Here is a 19,570-nt window from a genome sequence, read left to right on the forward strand (position 1 = left end):
AGACGTGGATGGAGGAGAACCGGAGGAGAACCAAACCTCATGGTTGAGGAGCAGAGCCGCAGTTGCAAGAGGGAAGAGACCAGCTTCTGAAAAGGCTGAAGAAGTAGCTGAGAGGGCGGCAGAAGAAGAAGATCGAGACATGGAGGGTGAGAGTCATGACCACGAAGAAGAGCAGAGAAAATGCACCCGGCTGGCATCGAGGTGGCTGAAGCAAAAAGAGGTGGAGACTCCGGCCAAGCTCTTCAAGGTCCTCCACAAGATGAGGTTCGTTGGGACCCGCTACCCCCACCGCGAGATTATGAAGTAGTTGGGAATCGCTAGATATCTAGTTTCTCTTCGACATGTGCCACCTGGGCCAAATGATGCGAGCCAACCTCGAAGCCTATGAGGAGGAGACTGTTGACTTCCTTTCCACGCTGCGGTTAAACTATTTTGAAGACCACCCGACCCTGCTATCTGATGGGGGGATCGGGTTCATCACCTTCTCCGTGCAAAACAAGGAATACTGACTCACCTTCAAGGAGATGGAGGAGCTGTATGGTTTCAAGGCAAATAGGAGATGAAATCCCTATGGCTGACAATAGGAGAAAAGCTTCCCTACAAGTCCACAAGCTCCAAATCTGCTCAAATAAGGAGCCCTGTTTTGAGGTATTTTCACAAGTCCCTAGCATTCACTCTATTTGCTAGGAAGGAAACTGGGAATGTGAATGATCATGAGCTCCAACTGCTAGACATAGCCTTGTGTGGAATCTTTGATAAAGCTAGGGATGGTAGACCGCTAGTAGGGGATGTTGCGGACACTAGCTTGGTCTTTGTGCTGCTTGATCAGTTTTTGTATCTGAAATCCTGGGCAATGAAAACCGAGAGGCAAGAAGGAGCTGGAGAGATCTCCATAGGATGTTTAGTCACACCGATTTTGGTAGCTTGTGATGTGCCCCTGAAGGGAGTGGTACATGAGCCAAGATGGCTAGACATCGACTACCTCACATTGGCGAGATTCTTGGCATATGAGAAGCCAAATGATAGGTTGCTCTTCAAGTTCGTTCATCCAGCAGTCGGAGCTACTCAAATGATCCTGCCCGACGTCGTGTGCACAAAGATCCGACTAGGGGATAACATAGGCTTCCTGCCACCATTGGAGGAGCTGTACAACCTTGAGGGGGAATCAGAAGCTGAAGAAAGAGAGCCAACAGGGCAAGGACAGGGAGACAACTCGGAGGACTATGATTTTGAGGAGTATGTTTGCTCTCAAAAGCAACCAGTTGGGGTGAGAGAAGCTCACAAGATGATTGGATGGTTGAAGAGGATGAACAAGTTCCTAGCTAGGAAAGGGAAGGACCTTACCGGCACAGTGAAGGTGATGGGAGTACAGATCAGGGAGTTGCAAGACAGGGCAAGCTGTGCCTCAGCTCCCACTTCAGCTTATGCACCCACATGGATGGGGAGGAGCGGACCACTAGGAGGAATCCAAGGATTGGCACCTCCAGAACCTCACAGGGCATCATCCTACGAGCCCCAAGTAGAGGAGGGTGTCACCAGACCCGATAGATCGCGGAGAATCCACTCAGATGCCTATCTGATGCTTCACCCGACGGGGTACACGATGTCATACCCGATGCCTCCATTGAACACACATCCGGGTGACCACTCCGGTCCTTTCCCTCAGACCTATCAGATGCTATATCTGATGCCCTACTCGATGCACCCTGCGAGCAGCTACATGGGTGACCATTCCGGACCTCTCCCACCAAACCCGTCATACTACCCAATGCCCTACCCGATGAGCTATGTGATGCCTTACCCGATCAACCCCTCGGATGCTGGTCCGAGCAAGTCGTCCGTGCACATAACCGAGCTCTCTGATGAGCAAATCCCGGTGCCTGCTGAAGCCGGTGACGATCTTGGGTACACATTGGCGAGCATGGAGGCTGCCACAACCTCCTTCTTCAGTAACCCATGAGGTACCATTTTTCATCCAAACCATTGTTTATACCATTGCATATTATTTTGTTTCATTTTGTGTGATTCTCAGACTTCTTTTTCAAAGTTTTCTTTACACAGAGGACTGTGTAATTTAAGTTTGGGGAGGGTCTGAGAATGTATTTAACATTGTGTTTTATTTTCTTATTTTCTTATTTCAAAATTTTGCATGCTAGTTTTATTCATTTGAGTCTGCATCTATTTGCATTAAAAACCCCAACAAATTTGAAAAAAAAAAAAGAAAAAAAGAGTGTTCATGTAGTTGCATTTACATATTATGATTGAGTCTAGATTGCTTCATGTAGGATTGTTGCATATGCATTTTAGGGGACAATGATTAAAACCACCCTGTTTAAAGTCAAACCTTAGGATTGAAGTTATAGCTCTTAATCACAGTTCATTGTTGCTAGATCAATCTTTGGAAAAAATGAAAAATCTTTGTTAAAAACCTTGTGTCTTTTGAAAGCTTCTTCCACTTGTGTGAAACTTGCTTGAACATTGTATCATCTCTATATTATTGGACTTAACCTGAACTTAAATTATCTTGCTTATGGAATTTTAATGCTTGTTCATGGTAACTCTAAACTCGGGTTAACACTCCATTTTTGCCAATCTTTTTGTTTAACCCGAATCGTTTTCCCTACCCTTGAACCCAAACCTTTCTTTCAAGGCTTGTTGTGAATTGTTGAGTGAGGCCTTTTCATTGTGCTATTGGTTGTGAAACCTTGAGAGTATTGAGAACGACAAAAAATGGCACTTGTTTTAGCTAAGTTTAGAATCATTTGGACTAGCTAATAGAATCGGTTTTGAAAGATAGGTGGTTAGAATATTTATTTGGGGTTGGGTTGACAAATAAAAGAAAAATTAAAGAAGAAAGTCCCTAAGGTTCGGTATAATTAGCTCTAAGTCTCTAAGTAAAAAAAAAAAAAAAAAGAGAAAGATCTTGCTATAGTCTCCTAGAAAAAGAAGAAAAAAAATAATAATATAGGTATATTAGGAGTTTAGCAAAGAAAGAAAAAGAAAAAAAATTGTAAAAAAAGAGCTAGATGTTTAAAGTTTAAACTTTAGGGATTGTAAAAAAAAAAAAAGGAGTTAAAATCAAGGTTGTGGGTAGTTTTACTCTAGGGTGTTGGATATAAAGAAAGCAAATGAGAAAAGGGAAGATTATCGAGAGTTAAGCTTTGTATGTTCTAATTGTTCTTAATCTTAGATAGTTTTCACTACTGTCTAGCATTCCATCTTTTGAGAGAAAGCCACCCAAAAATATTGTTTGAAACCCACCTACCAGAAAAGCCTTACCCTTGAAACCGATTGAGCTTGATTTACTTTCCATTTGCAAGAACTCGCCAAACATTTTAATGAATGTGAAAGAGATGTTCTTTGGAATTGCAAGTCTTTACTGATAGTTGGAGGACGAACTAGATCGATGCATGGTGATAAGCATAGAAAAATATTTGTAAGTATGTTGATTGATCTTAGCACCGTTAAACTATCTTTAAGGACTATAGCTTGAATCATTCGTTTAGCACAAAAAGGTTATGAGTCCCCATTTTTAAACCTCATCCTCCTACTTCCTTACTAGAGGACTAGCAAGATTTAAGTTTGGAGTGTGATAACTCTCTAATTTACATGTTTTAGACACCCTTTTATGTCCATATTTTGCATTATATATACTCTAACCTTAGCATTTTTAGGTCATTAACTGTAGGAATTTGCATTTAGGCCATTTAGGGTGCTGCATTCTTGCATTTGTTCATTTTAGATGAATACATGTGCTTTAGAGCCTAAAATGGGGGAAAACAAGGTCAAATCCGAGCATGTACCCGAAGGAGCTATTGAGCATGAAGAACAGTCCGAACCTCAACCCGATCAAGAAGAACAGTCCGAACCTCAACCCGATCAAAGAGGATCTAAGAGCAGGAAGAACAACCCGAAGACCTACCAGAGGAACTACCCGACCATATCCTCGAGCACTGCCTCGAGCAGACCCTCCGGCAGGACTGGGCAGTTAGATTAAAAGGGTTTCCATATATAAACCCTCCTCTTCTTCCTCTCGCCCTAGCACGCTGCAGACACTCAAAACAGAAAGCGAGAGTTTTTGAGAGAGATTTTGAGCGACTCAAACACTTTTTCCACTTTTCTTAGGATTCATTTTTATTTCTTTTGCTATTCCTTTTAGTTTTTGATTATGTACTCTACTACTCTTATCTTATTTTCAGTACAACGCAATTTTCTTTCATTTGCGTTTTTTTGCTTTCTACAATGAGATCTGAGTTGTGAAATAAAGTTTCTAGGGATGGGATAGACAAATATGTGTTTTTGATCGGTTAGGATGTCTTACCTTGATAGCTTATTTTATATAAATTCCTTTCTAGATTGGTGTTCTTAATGTTATTTTCAGACCGAGAAGTTGAGATTAGATCTAGGGTGTTTTGCCATCGGGAGATGTTGTTGAAATGCTTTAATCAATCAATGCTAGAGATTTACTCACTTAGTCTAAGAGATTAGATGTGTAAGGAATTTATTGACAATAATGAATCGGTTTGTAATGACTGCTTGGTCATGTTTCTCCAACAAGAGTTGGGTAGGGGAGTGACCAAGGTTGATTGTTTCTATCACGAGAGTGTTTTAGCAAGATTTAAGAGATTAATTGTCTAGGGAATATTTGCTTGAGGCATGTAGGACATCTCACATTGGTGAGGAACACTTATGAGTCAATTACCCCATCCTTAGGAGCTTTCTTATCTTGATTGTTTAACTTTTATCTGTAACTCGACCCCCTACCCGAACTGGTATTCGATCACCAGCTTCGTGTATACCTTCGAGTTGTTCATACTTGTCCACTTGATCCGATCACCCACCCGATCATGTACTCGAATGCTTGCATCGAGTACTTAGGTCGAGTGGTTTTTGTTTTATTGTCTTTTTAATTCTTCTAGGTTGTTAGAGAAAACGCTTATTATGCTTGGCTTGACTTGCTCTGTTCTGATCATATCTTATCTGCTAGCATAACAACCATTTGGATTGATAACCCTTTGTACTACAACTGCATAGGGAATTGATACCCTGGGTGAAAAACCTGTTATCAGGAGTCCTGAGTCGTTGCAAAGATCATGCAAGAGCCGCTAGACCCATGCCTCGTACTAGCGACAAAGAACGCATCTCCCACAGTGTAGGAAGGACCCTAAGTGATAGCCATTCCATAGCCCGCTTATTTGACCTCTACCAAATGCCACACAACCTGCAGCTTGCGTTTCCGAGCATCAAAGAGCATCTGTGGGACTGCCCTGTGGGTCACCTTTGCGTCTAAGAGGATTTTTTACCGAGTGCGGCTTGTGGTGTCCGATCCCAGAGTTTTTGACGAGATACTGTGTGCGTCGGGGTATCGCATTCTCGCAGCTATCGATCTCCACCATCCGAAACGCGGTGCGACTTACGATAATAGGTGCCACGAAAGGCATCATGATCAATTCAGACCTCTTCGAGCCGGTTACGAACTTTATGCATGACAGTACGGGACTATGCAGTGCTTGCTGTACGCCAGGTCTCATGATCCCGACACGACTGGTCCTCATGCTTGGAACTTGACTCCCGGTAGTCGTTGATGGGTTGGGTTCGTGTTCTTTTGGTTTTTGATCCTGTTTACTGACCGTATTTGTTTAATATTCACAGGTAATCCTCCATCTTCAGCTGCGTGTGATTCTGATCTTGTTGACAAAGCTGTCGTACATCCTTTCGGACTTCGAGACTTGTAAGTTTGGAATTTTTGCTTGTCTCCGTTCCGAAACTTGCGTATATTCTTGTATCTTACGCTTCTATATTTTCTGTAGGTTTGCAGACCAGTTTGCAAATGGGGGACTGCACGATGCCGTGCTATGCTGATTTGTTCGATGCCGAGAATGCGCCAGCTGTCGCAACCGAGGTTGTTGCGCCCAGTACTGAGGTTGGCGCAGAGGTTGTCATTGTGGAGCATGAGGATGGTGAGATGCCTGCTCTCGAGGGTGAAGCTAGTCGCAGGACTCGTTCTGCTGATGTTAGCGTGGCTCGTGCTGCGAAGAAGGTCTCCTCGGCGCCACGTGGAAGTGCTCTTGCAGCTGGAGGAGGCGATCGTTCCCGGAAGAGGGCATCACGCTCCAGTCCTTGGAGTGATGTTGGAGGAAGCTCTAGGCGTCCCCATCATGCGGAGGATGGTCGTGAGGGCGTCAATCACTCGTTTTCCTTTTGCTATGACATGAAGGATCGTTCGTTTTCTGGCGACTCACGGGCTTGCGCGGATCTCGCCAGCAAAATTCATGGCGACTTCGTCCCGCTTCCGGACCCTAGCGAATTGGCTTGTCAATCCACGTACGAGGATTGTGTTTGTCGGCAATTTCAGGTTAGAGCATGCTCCTTCAGTTTGCTTTGATTTGTGTGCGACTTAGTCCTAACCCAATTGTCTTCCTTGATCTTTTTAAGCCATGAGTTGGTGATTACGAAGAAAAGGTGCATGCAGCGAGGAGGGAGACTGCGCTCGTTCAGGATGCGTTTGTTTAGACTGAGCGATCGAGCAAGGAGAATGCAGCGCTCATCAAGGAGCTGACAGCTTCTCTCAAGTAGCCCCAACGAAAGCTCACTTCCGAGCCAGAGCGACTTAGGAAAGCGAGGGATGAGCGTGGAGAGCAGGAGCGCGCAAAGGCTGCTGTCATTATTGGGACGCAATGGGAGCATATTGACCGTTTGAGCACGCACGTGATTGCAACGCACGAGAGATGTGGTGCCGCCGCTTCCTGACGATGACCGGGACTAGCCAAGTGACCCGGACTAGGCAGTGTCTTCAGATGTTGATTGATAGGGGCGTCTCGATTCCCAATGATAGGATGACACGCCTTGCAGCTAGCCAGGAAGAGTATCAGGTAAAGGTGGACGGGTTGTGGTGCCGCCGCTTCCTGACGATGATCTGGAGCCATTCCCGGAGGCTGCTAACGGAGGCGCCGATGATGCTGCTAACGAGTGATATGTCCTCGTGTTATTGCTTGTTTTGCTTTTGGATTTTTCTTCTTGCGATTACGAACTCGATTGCTTTTGCTTTATGAACTTGGTCATTCGTAATTTGTTGATGATTTTTGCGCAAAGGTTGATTATTGCTGATTTTTTTTTTTTCATTATGATGTAGTTGCTTTTGAATTTTTATGTCTTTGTCGTTGCATGGCATATTTTGCGGTGCAGGTGGTCTCCTAGTTTACCCTGGATATGTTATTCCCGTAACGCTGAGAGAAGATAAGACGAACTTGTCGTACTAGTTAGGTGCGGTCAGCGTGACCGGCTTACCCTGTAGGTGCTGCAAGAGTTGCGAGGGTGTGCGAGTTGGTGTCTTCAGCTTATTCACTCTACTCTCTGCTAGCTTTTTGCGAGTCTGGGCTCGGCTTATAAATCTTTAGCAAAATAAGGATGTAGATTATTTCACCACTGCACCCATGCGGAGCGCTTGCGAGTATGGAGTCAGCTTTTATTCTTTACCGAAGTAAAGTATGGATTATTTCACCATTACATTCATGCAGAACGTAGAACTGTGCGCCTGGCCCGGGGGTCAGCGTAGAAATCGAATGATTGCTCAAAAATTTTATTTTTTTATTGATGTTATAGTTGCGCCTCGTGAAAAGCTGCCTAAGTACCCTCAAAAAGGATCAAACCATTTGTAGTTCAAATTACATAGAAATGCTCTGTAGCTGATGGACGCCTGGTTGGACGATCTTGGAGATTAAGTATGGACCCTCCCAATGCGCGCCAAGTTTTCCAGCGCTCTTCTCTCTTGTATTCTCGTAGACTTTGTAGAGGACGAGATCACCCTCGGCAAAACAGCGAGACTTGACTTTTTGATTGTAGTACTTTGCTGCAGCTTGTTGGTAGTTCTGGATGCGTAGTAACGCTTGATCGCGCTCTTCTTCAACCAAAAGGAGTCTCTCGCACAGCATTTTGTTGTTCAGCTCTACGTTGTGAACGAGCATAGATCGTCGGAGCATCGGGATTCCAACTTCGGCTGGTGTGAGTGCCTCTATGCCGTATGCGAGTGAGAATGGGATTTGTCCAGTGGATGTGCGCGGTGAAGTTCGGTGAGACCATAGGACGCCGTCGAGTTTGTCGGCCCATAGATCCTTCTTGGCGTTGAGGCGTTTCTTCATTCCAACGAGTATGGTCTTGTTAGTTGCCTCTGCTTGTCCGTTGCCCTGCGGGTATCTTGCAGTCAACTTGCTCAGGTGTATCCGCCAGCCGGCGCCGAATCCTTCAAACTGAAGGGAAATGAATTGGGGGCCATTGTTGCATACGATCTCGTATGGAAGTCAATGTCTGCATATGATCTTTATCCAGACAAAATTCTGGACTCTGTTGGCTTCAAGCGAGGCATATGAATCTGCTTCGACCCATTTGGTAAAATAATCTGTCATGATCAGGAGATACTTCTTTTGGTTGGACGGAGTTAACGGACCTACGATATCCATCTCCCATCGCATGAAGGGGTAAGGTGGTGACGTTGTTCGCAGAAGCTCGGTCGGAGAATGGATGAATGGCGCATGACGCTGGCATTTTTCGCACTTGGCTGCAAATGCGGAACAATCACGACCATGGTTTGCCAGAAGTGACCATTGTGGCGGATTTGAAGTGACAAATCGAGTCCTCCAGAGTGGTTTCGGCTAGCTCCTTCTTGAACTTCTCGCATGATATCGTTGACGTCCTCCTTGTTAACGCAGATGAGAAGAGCGCCGGCTGCATCCCAACAAAACATGTTGTTGTCTAACATCGTGTATTGTGCGCTCTTAACCTGCAGACGCCTTGCTTCCCACTTGTCTGTTGGGATTATTCCATCTGCGATGAACCTGATGATTTCGGTTTGCCAGTCATCATTTGCGGAGATATGAGGTGCTGCAATGGATGTGGCTAGGGTGGGTGCATTTGTGGCCACTGGGGCTGGTCTTGTGACTGCTGAGGCAATTGCTTAGACGTTGTTCGGGTTTGCTGGCGTGTCTGTTCAGGGCACAACAAGTTGACGTCGATACTTGGTTGATCAATGCTTTCTACAGGTATTACTCGGAAGAGATCAGGATCTAATGTAGAAGCAAGCGTCGCGAGTGCATCAGCCGGAGCATTGTTGCTTCGGGGTATCTTGACGAGCTCAAAGAACTCGAACTTTTGGGACAAGTCGCGAACGACCTTGAGGTAGGTATCCATGTGCTACTGTCTTGCTGCGTAATCTCCACTAAACTGATGCGTGACCAGCTAAGAATCGCAGTAAGCTTGGATCTTTTTGACTCTGATTTCGTGCGTGAGACGCAATCCAGCAATTAATGTTTCATACTCGGCATCGTTGTTTGAAGCGGAGAATGCAAGACAGAACGACTGCTCCAAGATTTGTCAAGTTGGAGAGGTTAGGCGTACACCTGCTTCTGAGCCCAACTTCGACGATGCGCCGTCCACCTGAAGTGTCCATATTTCGGGTTAAGGGGAGTCAACTTCGAGTTCAGGAGAGAGTTCAATGAGGAAATCTGCGAGAACTTGTGACTTAGCGCAGGTGATGTTCTTGTACTCTATATCATACTCGCTTAACTCAACTGCCCATTTGCTAGGCGTCCTGACTGACTCAGGCTATGGACAATTGTCCGTAGAGGCTGAGTCGTCAAGACTTCGACAGTATAAGATTGGAAGTAGGGGCGAAGCTTGCGAGCTGAAATTACGACTGCGTATGCGAGCTTCTCAAGACTCGGATATAAAAGTTCGGCGCCATCGAGAGTCTTGCTCATGTAGAAGATAGGACGTTGCCCGCCGCGATCTTCTCTGACAAGCACGCCACTTATGGCCGAACAAGAGATTAGGATGTAAAGATACAATGTCTCTCCCTGTTCCGGTTTGGCGATTACTGGTGGAGATGAGAGATAGTCCTTTAATTCTTTCAAATGCCGATTTGCATTTCTCGTCCCACTCAAAATGTTTCTTTCCGCGAATGAGATGATAAAACTGTAAGCATTTGTCTGTTGAACGGGAAATGAAGCGGTTTAACATAGCGATTCGTCCAGTAAGATGTTGCACGTCGCGGGTATTCCTTGGGGAAGGATGATTGATAATTGCTGAAATCTGTTTCGGATTAGCTTCTATACCACGTTTCGTAACGAGGTACCCCAGGAATTCTCCAGAAGTTACACCAAATGTGCACTTAACCGGGTTAAGCTTCATGTTATACTTGTTGAGTATCTCGAAACACTGCTTCAAGTGTGCGACATGGTCTGCGGCTTGAGCTGACTTGACGAGCATGTCGTCAATGTAGACTTCCATGGTCCGGCAAAGTTGGCTTGCGAACATCCGGTTCACCAGTCGCTGATATGTTGCTTTCGCGTTTTTTAACCCAAAAGGCATGACTCTGTAGCAGAAAGTGCCTTGCTCAGTAATAAATGCGGTCTTCTCACGGTCATTCTTGTGCATCATTATCCGGTTGTAGCCCGAGAACGCATCCATGAAAGACAACAGTTCGTTTCCACCCGTGGCCTCGACGAGTTGCTCAATGCGCAGAAGAGGAAAGCTGTCTTTTGGACAGGCTTTGTTGAGGTCGGTGAAGTCAACGCACACTCTCCACGTTTTGTTCTTCTTCTTAACCACAACCGGGTTACTCAGCAAATCCGGATAGAAAACTTCAGTGATTGATCCCGCATCGAGTAGCTTCCGTACCTCGTCATTGACCGCAGTTGTGCGTTCTGATATATCATGGTTTTTGTGGTTTTTAACCATGATATAAGGAGTCTTTTAGTGTCTTTTCATTTGTTTCTAGATTGTTTTTGAGTCTTTACAGGTTTTTAGCATGAAAGGAGCAAATGGAGCAATTTGGATGATTCTGGAGCATTTAACCGGAGGAAATCAATTTGGAGTCTGATCCTATGAGGAGCATCGACCGACACCACACAAGAGGGCATCGATCGACACCCCTCTCTGCCGACTCAAGACCCAAGTTTTGGAAAATTTACAAAAGTTGCCCAAAGTCTTCCATAATTGCAACATAATTCCAAACCCTTAAGTTTTATTCTAGCAAGTTTTATTTTTCCTGCAATCCTGAGAGATTTTGAGAGCTTTTGGGAGAGAGTAGCTCAGGGTTAAATTTGAGCATATCAAATTTTGGCGCCATTGCCGGGGACTCTTTGATCTACCATTAGATTTGAGTTTTTGATTTTGTCTAAATTTTTCTTTTTATTTTCTACTTACACGTTTTTGTTCTTCTTCTCTTTGGTGTTTCAGGTGCCTGCCTCCTAGACCTCACACAAGGAGCAACAAGACTGGTCCTACTGTGAATCTTTCAAACCATGAGTTGGGAAAACTTGAGCGTGAGAACCAAAAAGCAGCCAAATCTCTTAAGATGGTTAACCCAATCATTCTGATGCGAGATGAGGATGGTGCTTTGAGGGATCAAGAGGGCCACTTGCGCAATGAGCAGGGCCAAAAGATTGATGCAGAGGGCAATGTGATTGCTGAAATTACTGTTGTCGACGAACCAGCTGATGGTGTCGACGGTGTCGATCGACACCAACAGGGTATCGATTGACACCCCCTTCCTACAGACGTACGTGGAGCTGCCAACCAAGTCCAAAACCCAGTTCGAAGACAGGACCAAAACCGGGATCTGATCAGGACCATTGCTGACTACAACCGGGCTGATCTTGTGTATGAAAACCGGTCTGCTATTGTTCCTCCACCATTCCAGATGAATGATTTTAAGCTGAAGCCTGCTTACTTCCAGCTAGTTGGGCAGAGACCTTTCTCTAACCTGCCCCATGAGAAGCCTTTGGACCACATTGAGCACTTTGAGGATCTTGTGACCAGTATCAAGGCTAATGGAGTGACTGCGGACTTCATATTCTGCAAGCTCTTCCCATACTCACTTGCAGGAGAGGCATCTCAGTGGTTGAAGCAGTTGCCAGCTGGAACTTTGACAAATTGGCATGATATCAAGGTGGCTTTCCTTAACCACTTCTATGATGATGCAATGTCAGATGAGCTGAGAGTAAAGATCTCTTCATTCAAGCAAGGAAATGATGAAGCTTTCAAGGCAGCTTAGGTGAGGTTCAAAGCTTATCAGAGGGACTGTCCACACCATGGTTTTTAAAGGGTACAACTGTTGAGTATCTTCTTTAGAGGGTGTGATTGGAAGTATCAGTTAGCCTTGGATGCTGCAAGTCATGGGAACATCAAGACAAGATTTCTAGAAGATGCTGAAGTGTTGATTGAGAATTTGGCTTCTAGCAATAGCACTAAAAGAGCTGATGCTGAAAGAAAGAGACTGCATGGAGAGTTTGATTCAAACCAGCTAGCTTCTGTTAATCCCAAGCTTGATTCAGTGCACAATCTTCTTGTATGAAAGAAGTCAGTCTAATTTGCTGCTGAAGTTGAGACATTTGAGCCAGAACCAGAGAATACAGAGGAGAATGTCAACTATGTGTATGGAGCTGGGTATTAGGGACAGAGATTCGGTAATCAGCAAGGCAACAGACCATACAATGGTGACCAGAAGCAGCAACAGAACAATGGCTATATAAGAACCTATGGGAATTCATCTTATCAGTCTCCACCTCCTAAGACTTCTTCTGAGAGTAAAATGGAGGACATGCTTGAGCAGCTTCTACAAGGTCAAGAGCAGTTGACAGTGACATTCAATGGGAAGATTGACAATGTCTACACTGAGCTGAATGGGAAGATAGAAGCATTGAACATTCATGTCAAGAAGTTAGAGAATCAAGTTATTCAGACTGTTGGGTCTGTCAAACGACAAGAGGGTTTTTTTCCTGGAAGAACTGAGTCAAACCCCAAGCATGCTTGTAATGCCATATCTGTGAGAGATGAAGATGCTGTTGAAATTTCTTCTGCCGAACTAGGTGAAAACTCGACCAAATCCTCGACTTCAGATGATGGTGTCGATCGACACCACCTGGGTGTCGGTCGACACTCATCCCAGACGAGGCCAGAAACCGCAAAATCTTAGGTTCTAGCAGTCGAAAGGGTCTACAAGCCTAATGTTCCTTTTCCCAAGCCAATAAAGTCTAAGCAGGAGATGGAGGAAGCTAGATGCAAAGCAATGATGGACAAGGTGATGATTGAGATGCCATTGATTGATGCAGTAAAGCTTTCACCACCATTTAAACGCTATGTTAAGAGAATGGTATCAAATGGTTTGAGCCCTGAAGAAGGAGCATTGCTAACTAAGGACGTTAGTGCAGTTCTGTTGAACCAGCCTGTTCAGAGGAAGAAGGAGAGAAAGCAGGAGGTGGTTGTCTCTAAGGAATTGAGTGCAATCATTCAATGTAGGACTGCTAAGAAGTTACCAGATCCTGGAAGCTTTGTACTTGATTGCTCAATCTCAGCAGGAAGGTTTTCTCACTCACTTTGTGACCTTGGCTCTAGCATCAACTTGATGCCACATTCTGTTGCTGTGAGACTAGGGATGACAGAATTCAAGCCAACTCAAATTTCTCTTATCTTGGCTGATCGATCCCGAAGAATTCCTGAAGGTGTTTTAGAGTATATTCCAGTTAAGGTTGGCAACTTCATGATTCCCACTGACTTTGTGGTGCTGAAGTATGATCAAGAGCCTAAAGATCCTCTCATCTTAGGAAGATCTTTCTTGGCTACAGCTGGTGCCATCATAGATGTGCCAAAGGGACACATAGCACTGAATGTGGATGGTTTGAGTTTGAATTTTGAGATGGATAAGCTGAGGAGGGCTCCTACTATTGATGGACAGACTTTTTCTGTTGAGAGGAACGGAGATGTAAGAAGAAAGTCTTGGCCTGAAAAGAGTCCATATGCCACTGTTCGATACACCAAGGTAAGAACTCACATGTACTTCCTTTAATATTGACTAATGAGATGACAATGGAGATTTCATAGATTCCAAAGGATTGTGGGATTTGAGTAAGAAAATGTTGATGCTTATCATGGTTGAGTATAAGAAGTAAGTTCTTGAGTCAGGTAAATGAAGAGTGTGAATAAGAATAATCTGCAGTTGAGTGAGTTCCCTGTTTTCAAACCTCTTTCACATGTCTAAGTTTATGTTTTGCTTGAGGGCAAGCAAAGGCTAAGTCTAGAGGAGTTGATATATCATGGTTTTTGTGGTTTTTAACCATGATATAAGGAGTCTTTTAGTGTCTTTTCATTTGTTTCTAGATTGTTTTTGAGTCTTTACAGGTTTTTAGCATGAAAGGAGCAAAATGGAGCAATTTGGATGTTTCTGGAGCATTTAACCGGAGGAAATCAATTTGGAGTTTGATCCTATGAGGAGCATCGACCGACACCACACAAGAGGGCATCGATCGACACCCCTCTCTGCCGACTCAAGACCCAAGTTTTGGAAAATTTACAAAAGTTGCCCAAAGTCTTCCATAATTGCAACATAAGTCCCTGACGTGTTTTAGGACATATAAATAGTGATTTTAGGTTTTCCAAACCCTTAAGTTTTATTCTAGCAAGTTTTATTTCTCCTGCAACCCTGAGAGATTTTGAGAGCTTTTGGGAGAGAGTAGCTCAGGGTTAAATTTGAGCATATAAGTTCACTGTAATACTTAGGGACTGTAATACTCAAATTAACCCTGAGCTACTCTCTCAAATTAAGAGATCACTGTAATACTTAGGGGTCGAATTCCACAAGGACTCAAGACTACACAATAAATTATAGAGTTTTATAATTAAGCTAAACAGATTAATTTGAATTAAAATAAAAGCAATGCAAAATATTAAATAGAACTGTTGTAAATTTAGAAGATCAAAAAGCTAGGCTTAGGGAATTTCTTAGGAAATTATGAAATATTAAATCAATCAACAAATTAGGATTCAAGCAATTAAGAACAGATCTAGAACTCTAAACCCTTTTGTAAATTAAATAAGTTCTCACTGCAATTAATATCTAAATTTAAAACCAGAAAATCCAAATCTCTTTGTAAAATTCTAGGTCAAAAATCAGCAATAAGATCAGGTTTAACTTGTTCACAAAATTATTAAATCAAATCTCTCTGCAAGAAATAATTTTGCTTATCAAAAGGTTTTTTCAGGAAAACAATTATATTCTCATATCAATTTATTTTCCTAGGTTATTAATTCTAGGTGATCAATCTAGAATTAATATGAAGAACAACCTAAGATGAAGATCTAGATAGATAAAGAATCCTAAATAAATAGATCTAATAATTCATAAAATCCCTATGAAAAACCCTAAACCTAACAAGCAAACTACTCAGACATAATCAATGAAGAACAAAACATCTTTCTGAATAATAAGCAATAGAGATTAAAAAGAGTAAGAAGGAGTTCAAGAATTCTTCTCTACAAAGCAGATCTCTCTCTCCCCAAAAAGCTCTCAAAATCTCACAGGGTTGCAGGAAAATTAAAACTTGATAGAATAAAACTTAAGGGTTTTAAAAACCTAAAAACTATATATATATATATATATGTCCTAAAACACGTCAGAAACTTATGTTACAATTATGGAAGACTTTGGGCAACTTTTGTAAATTTTCCAAAACTTAGGTCTTGAGTCGGCAGAGAGGGGTGTCGATCGATGCCCTCTTGTGTGGTGTCATTCGATGCTCCTCATAGGATCAGACTCCAAATTGATTTCCTCCGGTTAAATGCTCCAGAATCATCCAAATTGCTCCATTTTGCTCCTTTCATGCTAAAAACCTGTAAAGACTCAAAAACAATCTTGAAACAAAAGAAAAGACACTAAAAGACTCCTTATATCATGGTTAAAAACCACAAAAACCATGATATATCATCTCCCCCAGACTTAGCCTTTGTTTGCCCTCAAACAAAACAGAAACTTAGACCTGTGAAAGAGGTTTGAAAACAGGGAACTCACTCAATTGCAGATTATTCTTATTCACACTCTTCATTTACCTGACTCAAGAACTTACTTCTTATACTCAACCATGATAAGCATCAACATTCCTTACTCAAATCCCACAATCCTTTGGAATCTCTGAAATCTCCATTGTCATCTCATTATATAAATTAAAGGAAGTACATGTGAGTTCTTACCTTGGTGTATCGAACAGTGGCATATGGACTCTTTTCAGGCCAAGACTTTCTTCTTACATCTCCTTTCTTCTCCCTTTTCTCACTTCCAATTTTTTTTCTTTTCTTATTTTTTTTCTAATCAAAAGTGTAAGCGAATGCCGGGGTCATTGGTAATTTACCTACCCCTCGCTTCCAAGCTTTGTGTGATCATTTGACTCAAAAGTAGAATAATGAGGTCACAGGTAATTTACCTACCTCTCTAAACTGATCAAAATCATCTCATCTTTTATTCCCTTTTTAAAAAAAAATTCACTGAAGGGAAGAGAGAGGGGAGACATACTTTGAAAAATTGCACTATCTTGTATGGCCTGAAGAAGAAGTCTAGTCCACTAATTTCCAACCCCAAAGTAAGCGATTAAATCCGGTTAAAATCCTGATAAAAGTTGAGACAACGTTAGATCAATCAGATATCCATTGAATAAGGGCTTTCAGGATTGTTGATAAGGCTCATAGTCTTTCTAAGTTTCAGTTCTGAGATCAAGCATAAACAAATAATCATTAGAGTGTTAGCCAAATAAGAGAAATCATTAATCAAGATCATAATTCCCAAAGACAAAAAGAAAATTTTTGAAAAATTTGACTCAAACTTTATGGTTTTGACTGACACAACTGAAACTCAAAAACAGAAAATATAGTTAGTAACTAACCTCCCCCAGACTTAAACAACACTGTCCCCAGTGTTATCAAGTAAGAGGAAAGCAAAAATAAAATTAAAATAAATAAAAATCAAAATCAAAAGAAAAAGAAAAACCTATCAGTGGGTTGCCTCCCACTGAGCGCTTGTTTTCAGTCATTAGCTTGACTGTGTTGGAGCTCAGGCATCCGGAGGAGCAGAACATGGCATTGAAGTCCTCTTCATCCAAGGTGGTGTATAAGCTTTAGGTGCATGAGGTCTGCCAAGGATGTTAGGAACAGGACCAGGGCGGGATTTAGGTATGGGAGGGTATTTTTTCTATCCTGCAAAATCATCAACAGAAGAAACAAGCGCTCTACGATAATCTCGTGGCTTGGTTAACTGCAAAAAAGTTTTTATTTCTTTGAAATTCTTGTTGATGATAGGAGGAAGTTTAGGAGAAAGAGATGCATACCTTGGCCTTACCTGAGAGCTCTGGAGTGTGGATTGGGAGACTTTCTGTTTAGGAACAGGTTTCTGACTTGGAACATCAGTTTTGGAGCTCTTCTGTCTCGGTCGTGGAGGGGTGTTGATCGATACCTTCTTGGTGGTGTCTATCGACATTGCTTCTGATGCTCGTGAATTTGCTTCTCTGCAGCTTGTCTGAGCAATCTTCTCAACAGAAAACGTCTGTCCATCAATGGTAGGAGTTCTCCTCAGTTTATCCATCTCAAAACTCATACTCAAACCATCCACATTCAGTGTTATGTGCCCTTTCTGCACATCTATGATTGCACCAGCTGTAGCCAAGAAAGATCTTCCTAAGATGAGAGGATCTTTAGGCTCTTGATCATACTTCAGCACCACAAAGTCAGTGGGAATCATGAAGTTGCCAACCTTAACTGGAATATCCTCTAAAACACCTTCAGGAATTCTTCGGGAGCGATCAGCTAGGATTAGAGAAATCTGAGTTGGCTTGAATTCTGTCATCCCAAGTCTCACAACAACAGAATGTGGCATCAAGTTGATACTAGAGCCAAGATCACTAAGTGAGTGAGAAAACCTTCCTGCTGAGATTGAGCAATCAAGTACAAAGCTTCCAGGATCTGGTAACTTCTTAGCAGTCCTACATTGAATGATTGCACTCACTTCCTTAGAGACAACCACTTCCTGGTTTCTCTCCTTCTTCCTCTGAACAGGCTGGTTCAACAGAATTGCACTGACATCTTTTGTAAGAAGTGCTCCTTCTTCAGGGCTCAAACCATTGGATACCATTCTCTTCACATATCGTTTAAGAGGTGGTGAAAGCTTTACTGCATCAATTAAAGGCATCTCAATCATCACCTTGTCCATCATTGCCATGCATCTAGCTTCTTCCATCTCTTTCTTGGACTTTCTTGGCTTGAGAAAAGGAACCTTAGGCTTGTAGACCCTCTCAACAGCTGGAACCTGAGATTTTGCAGTTTCTGGGCTTGTCTGGGATGAGTGTCGACCGACACCCAGGTGGTGTCGATCAACACCATCATCTGAAGTCGAGGATTTTGTCGATTTTTCACCCAGTTTGGCAGAAGCAATTTCAACAGCATCTTCATCTCTCACAGATATGGCATTACAGGCATGCTTGGGGTTTGACTCAGTTCTTCCAGGAAGAAAACCCTCTTGTCGTTTGACAGACCCAACAGTCTGAATAACTTGATTCTCTAACTTTTTGACATGAATGTTCAATGCTTCTATCTTCGCATTCAGCTCAGTGTAGACATTGTCAATCTTTCCATTGAATGTCACTGTCAAATGCTCCTGTCCTTGCAAAAGCTGCTCAAGCATGGCCTCCATTCCACTCTCAGAAGAAGTCTTAGGAGGTGGAGACTGATAAGATGAATTCCCATATGTTCTTGTATAGCCATTGTTCTATTGCTGCTTCTGGTCACCATTGTAAGGTCTGTTGCCTTGCTGATTACCGAATCTTTGTCCCTGATACCCAGATCCATACACATAGTTGACATTCTCCTCTGCATTCTCTGGCTATGGCTCAAATGTCTCAACTTCAGCAGCAAATTAGACTGACTTCTTACCCATAAAAAGATAGTGTACTGAATCCAGCTTAGCATTAACAGAAGCTAGCTGGTTTGAATCAAACTCTCCATGCAGTCTCTTTCTTTCAGCATCAGCTCTTTTAGTGCTATTGCTAGAAGCCAAATTCTCAATCAACACTTCAGCATCTTCTTGAAATCTTGTCTTGAAGTTCCCTTGACTTGCAGCATCCAAAGCTAATTGATACTTCCAGTCACACCCTCTAAAGAAGATACTTAGCAATTGAACCCTTGAGAAACCATGGTGTGGACAGTCCCTCTGATATGCTTTGAATCTCACCCAAGCTGCCTTGAAAGCTTCATCATGTCCTTGCTTGAATGAAGAGATCTTGACTCTCAGCTCATCTGACATTGCATCATCATAGAAATGGTTGAGGAAAACCACCTTGATATCATGCCAATTTGTCAAAGAACCAGCTGGCAACTGCTTCAACCACTGAGATGCCTCTCCTGCAAGTGAGTATGGGAAGAGCTTGCAGAATATGAAATCCTCAGTCACTCCATTAGCCTTGATACTGGTCACAAGATCCTCAAAGTGCTCAATATGGTCCAGAGGCTTTTCATGGGGCAGGTTTGAGAAAGGTCTCTGCCCAACCAGTTGAAAGTAAGCAGGCTTCAGCTCAAAATCATTCATCTGGAATGGAGGAGGAACAATAGCAGACCGGTTCTCATACACAAGATCAGCCCGGTTGTAGTCAGCAATGGTCCTGATCAAGTCCCGGTTTTGGTCCTGTCTTCGAACTGGGTTCTGGACGTGGTTGGCAGCTCCACGACCGTCCGCAGGAAGGGGGTGTCGATCGACACCCTCTTG

General features: G+C 43.0%; 1 protein-coding gene and 2 non-coding genes across 3 annotated transcripts; 1 reads left to right on the forward strand and 2 right to left on the reverse strand.

The window, feature by feature from the left end:
- Positions 1-7,664: 7,664 nt before the first annotated feature.
- On the reverse strand, positions 7,665-9,183 carry LOC147933415 (uncharacterized). Its single transcript, XM_087477447.1, has 4 exons — positions 8,936-9,183; positions 8,599-8,831; positions 8,328-8,554; positions 7,665-8,246 (listed from the first exon to the last, which is right to left on the reverse strand). Exons 1-4 carry the CDS (start codon positions 9,181-9,183, stop codon positions 7,665-7,667), a joined length of 1,290 nt encoding a protein of 429 aa, XP_087333573.1.
- A 2,803-nt stretch (positions 9,184-11,986) lies between these two features.
- Positions 11,987-12,093, reverse strand: LOC147933416 (small nucleolar RNA R71). The gene has a single exon (XR_015576889.1). It is a non-coding gene; the product is annotated as a small nucleolar RNA R71 (small nucleolar RNA).
- Positions 12,094-18,995: 6,902 nt separating this feature from the next.
- On the forward strand, positions 18,996-19,102 carry LOC147933417 (small nucleolar RNA R71). Its single transcript, XR_015576909.1, has one exon. It is a non-coding gene; the product is annotated as a small nucleolar RNA R71 (small nucleolar RNA).
- The last annotated feature ends 468 nt before the right edge of the window (positions 19,103-19,570 follow it).

This window comes from Camelina sativa, chromosome 12 (genome assembly GCF_030686135.1).
Source record: "Camelina sativa cultivar CO46 ecotype springtype chromosome 12, ASM3068613v1".
NCBI lineage: Eukaryota > Viridiplantae > Streptophyta > Magnoliopsida > Brassicales > Brassicaceae > Camelina > Camelina sativa.

Coding starts and splice junctions, on each gene's coding strand:
- LOC147933415 (XM_087477447.1), bottom strand. CDS start 9,183: ATGGATACCTACCTCAAGGTCGTTCGCGACTTGTCCCAAAAGTTCGAG. Junction 8,555..8,598: donor ACTTCAAATCCGCCACAATG/GTCACTTCTGGC, acceptor CCGCATTTGCAG/CCAAGTGCGAAAAATGCCAG. Junction 8,247..8,327: donor CCAACAGAGTCCAGAATTTT/GTCTGGATAAAG, acceptor ATTTCCCTTCAG/TTTGAAGGATTCGGCGCCGG.